Below are 3857 nucleotides of genomic sequence, written 5' to 3'. Positions count from 1 at the left end.
ACACTGTCACACATAAAGGCTATCTTTGCTTTCACAAACCGTCTTCCCGAATATATGGTTCCCGTCATGTTTTTAATGAGGAAGTATTTCCATATGCTTCCATGTCCTCCACCACGGTTCCTTCATCCATGTCAGCACCACCAGTAATTTCATCACAACTTCTTCAACATGCTGCTACATTGTCACTCTCTTACCCACCTGTCCCATCATCCCCAACCCATGAAATATCCCCCACACTCATTTCTCCACCTCCTTCCAATAGTCCTATATATCAACAATCAACCATAAGCTCACGTGCCAAACACAACCAACCCACAACCTCCCATTATCGACCTGCTCAAAATAAAGCCCACCCTGTGATCACTAGAGCTCAAACCAATTCCTTGAAACCCAAACTATTTAACATCAAATTGTCCCCTTCCGCCGTTGAACCTCATAACTACACCCAAGCCCTCAAACATACTTCCTAGCAGCAAGCAATGAAATGTGAATATGATGCTCTCATGCGAAATAACACATGGTCTATTGTTCCTTGTCCTACTAATGTTAATGTTGTTGGTTGTAAGTGGATTTTCAGGATTAAAAGGCACTCAGATGGTTCGATTGAGTGTCACAAAGCTCGTTTGATGGCACAAGGATTCAGTCAGCAGGTGGGTATTGATTTTTTTGATACATTCAGTCCGGTTATTAAACCCACTACAATTCGTTTGGTACTTTCAATTGCTCTTTCTAATGGTTGGTGTATTCGGCAACTTGATATCAACAATGCTTTCCTCAATGGTGACTTATCCGAAAAGGTCTACATGAAACAACCACCAGGCTTTCAAGATCTTTCTCGTCCTTCTCATGTCTGCCGTCTTCACAAGGCAACTTATGGTCTCAAACAGGCACTTCGTGCATGGTTCAATAAGCTCAAGCATTATCTTGTTATTCATGGATTTTGAGCCTGTCAGTCAGACAACTCCTTGTTTGTTCACATCTCTTCCCTCTCCACCATTTACATTCTTGTCTATGTGGACGATTTAATCATAACAGGTACAAATGCATCTCACATTCAGCACTTCATCACTAACTTACATAAGGTCTTTGCACTCAAAGATCTGGGAGATTTGCATTATTTCTTGGGCTTGCAAATCAGCAGGTCTCATACTGGTATCACACTCTCACAACAGCGCTACATTCAGGATGTTCTTCACCGTAGCAAAATGACTGAAGCATCTGCCATTGCCACACCCGCTGACCCAAATTCTAGGCTCACCCGTCACGGTGATCCCTTCCATGATCCTACACTCTTTCGCAAAATTGTGGGTTCTCTTCAATATGTTACCATCACTCGTCCAGACATTGCCTATGCCATGAACCGAGTGTGTCAGTTTATGCACTCACCAACTACTCTCCATTGGCAAGCCACCAAAAGAATTTTACGGTATTTAAAGGGAACTTTACATCACTGCCTTCATTTTACTCCTACAAAGGCCACATCTCTTCTTGCTTATTCTGATGCAGGTTGGATTTCTGACAAAGATGATAGCAGGTCTCAGTATGGTTATGCCATTTCTCATGGTTCCAATCTTATCAGCTGGACTTCTCGAAAACAACGCGTTGTAGCTCGCTCTAGTACAGAAGCAGAGTATCGTTCACTTGCCTACACCGCTGCTGAACTGTTGTGGATCAAACAACTTATCACTGATCTCCATGCTCCTCTTCATCAGCCTCCTCTGTTGTTATGTGATAATGTCGGAGCAATTTTCATGAGGAAGAATCCAGTCATGAGTACCAGGTCGAAGCACATTGCCTTGGAATTTCATTTCGTCCATGAACAAGTTGAAAATGGCACTCTAAAAATCTGCCATGTATCATCTGTGGACCAATTGGCTGATCTCTTTACCAAGCCTTTGACTAAAGATCGCCTTGCTCTACTTCGTTCCAAGCTTCAAGTTCGTCCCGATCTTGCACTTGCCGGGGGCTAACAACTATCGAAGCACTTGTCGGGGGCTAACAATTTTCATGAGCAAGAATCCAGTCATGAGTACCAAGTCGAAGCACATTGCCTTGGAATTTCATTTCGTCCATGAACAAGTTGAAAATGGCACTCTAAAAATCTGCCATGTATCATCTGTGGACCAATTGGCTGATCTCTTTACCAAGCCTTTGACTAAAGATCGCCTTGCTCTACTTCGTTCCAAGCTTCAAGTTCGTCCCGATCTTGCACTTGCCGGGGGCTAACAACTATCGATATTCATTCCTAAATTCTAGGCACTATTTGCTTATTTCTTTCCCACTCTTTTGTATGTAGGTGAGTGGGTACCATGTATTTAGGCCTCATCTTCCTTGCAGTTACTTTTACTTTTTGCTGAATAAATGTCTCTTTAAAACAACTTCTAATGACTGGGAAAATATATACACTTTTGTTCATTTCTCTATATTCTTGTACTGAAGGCAATCTTATCCGAACCACTCATCATTTATACAATAACATATAATTAAGGATGGTAGATGATACAATAAAATTATATAAAACTAGAGTATACATTTTTTCCGTTAATATATAATAAAATAATAATAATTCATAGCCCTTTAAGGACATAATTAAAGGTGGCTTTTACATTACATTACCTTTCTTTTTCTATTGAGAATAATGTATTTCCTCATATCAGGAGATAACTTATCTCCTCTATCCAGTAAAAATGTGACATTTGTGCTATTTTGTTTATTTTTAAAAATATTTTTATAGAAAATAATAAAACATGACATATGTCATGATTTCACTAGCAGGAGGAGATAATTTATCTCCTTATACCAAGAGATACTTCATTCCCTTTTCTATTTCCAACAATACAAAAAGAGTAATAGTTCAAAACATCTAATACTTGAACGAATTAATGGAATAAGAACAATAATATCAATAAGAGGAATATAAGAAGCCATATTTAAGACTGAATTGACACATCACAAGATTACTGCTGCTAGCCAAACCAATTTCCTCGTCAAACTTTAAAAGCCAATGACCAATCTTTCAAATCTTCATCATTTTGAACCTTCTCATTCCTCACACCAACACCATTCCCATTATTATTATTACCTTCAACAATATCATAGTACTTCAAGAAAAACGCCAGTGTCAAAACCACCCATTCCAAGAAAAATATCACACCACCAAGCCCACCACCAAGCTTAAGTATCACACCACCATTCTCTTCCCTCACATAAGAATCCAACCGAGTCAAAAAACTAGAAGTGCTTGTGAAAATCAACACTGAGACCGAGCCCTGGAATATTGCAGTCAGGACATTCAACACCATGTGGGCGGAGTACCAACGGTTGGTTCCATTGGAGACGGCTGCGCATCCGGAGACCGCGCCGAGGATGGTGAAGACGTGGAGAAGGATGAGGAGGGCGCCGCAGAGGGATGGGAATAGGCGGAGGGAGAGGGTGAGGAAAATGCAGCTGGAGGCTGCACCTAATAATATGTAGTTGCATAAAAGAAATAGTTTATGGATGTGATGATGTTTTTTAGTAGTGTCATTGTTGTTGTTTATGACATAGAGACCCATTTTTTTTTGTGTGTGAAAAATGGAAATAAGAGTACTGAAGTGAAGATTAGGTGAGGGGAGAAATTGAATGATGTTATTTAGTTGAGTGATAATGCATATATATATATATATATATATATTGATTCAATGGGTTTGGCAAACGGTTTTGACTTGAGTGCGTGGTGGGGTGGCAATATGACCGTTGAAAAAGTATCTAATGTAACGGAAATGATTTGATTTAAGATTTAACAGCTATTTTTTTATTTCTTCATTGTTATTTTTTTTTTTTTGTGAGAGAGGACCACAATAGTTTGACTGCTCATC

The 3857-nt window shown here is 39.6% G+C and overlaps 1 protein-coding gene across 1 annotated transcript; it reads right to left on the bottom strand.

Moving 5' to 3' along the window:
* Positions 1–2810: 2810 nt before the first annotated feature.
* Positions 2811–3623, bottom strand: LOC109340898. Its single transcript, XM_019578666.1, has 2 exons — positions 2974–3623; positions 2811–2934 (listed from the first exon to the last, which is right to left on the bottom strand). The coding sequence occupies exon 1, from the start codon at positions 3552–3554 to the stop codon at positions 2988–2990; it is 567 nt and encodes a 188-aa protein (XP_019434211.1). The 5' UTR covers positions 3555–3623; the 3' UTR covers positions 2811–2934; positions 2974–2987.
* Between the last annotated feature and the right edge of the window lie 234 nt (positions 3624–3857).

Source organism: Lupinus angustifolius, unplaced genomic scaffold (assembly GCF_001865875.1).
Source record: "Lupinus angustifolius cultivar Tanjil unplaced genomic scaffold, LupAngTanjil_v1.0 Scaffold_284_3, whole genome shotgun sequence".
NCBI classification, from domain to species: Eukaryota; Viridiplantae; Streptophyta; class Magnoliopsida; order Fabales; family Fabaceae; genus Lupinus; species Lupinus angustifolius.
The sequence above is the reverse complement of the archived record's forward strand: the minus strand, read 5'-3'. Positions and strand labels throughout refer to the sequence as shown.

Bases quoted from the DNA above. Each gene is read 5' to 3' on its own strand.
- LOC109340898 (XM_019578666.1), bottom strand. From the start codon at position 3,554: ATGGGTCTCTATGTCATAAACAACAACAATGACACTACTAAAAAACAT.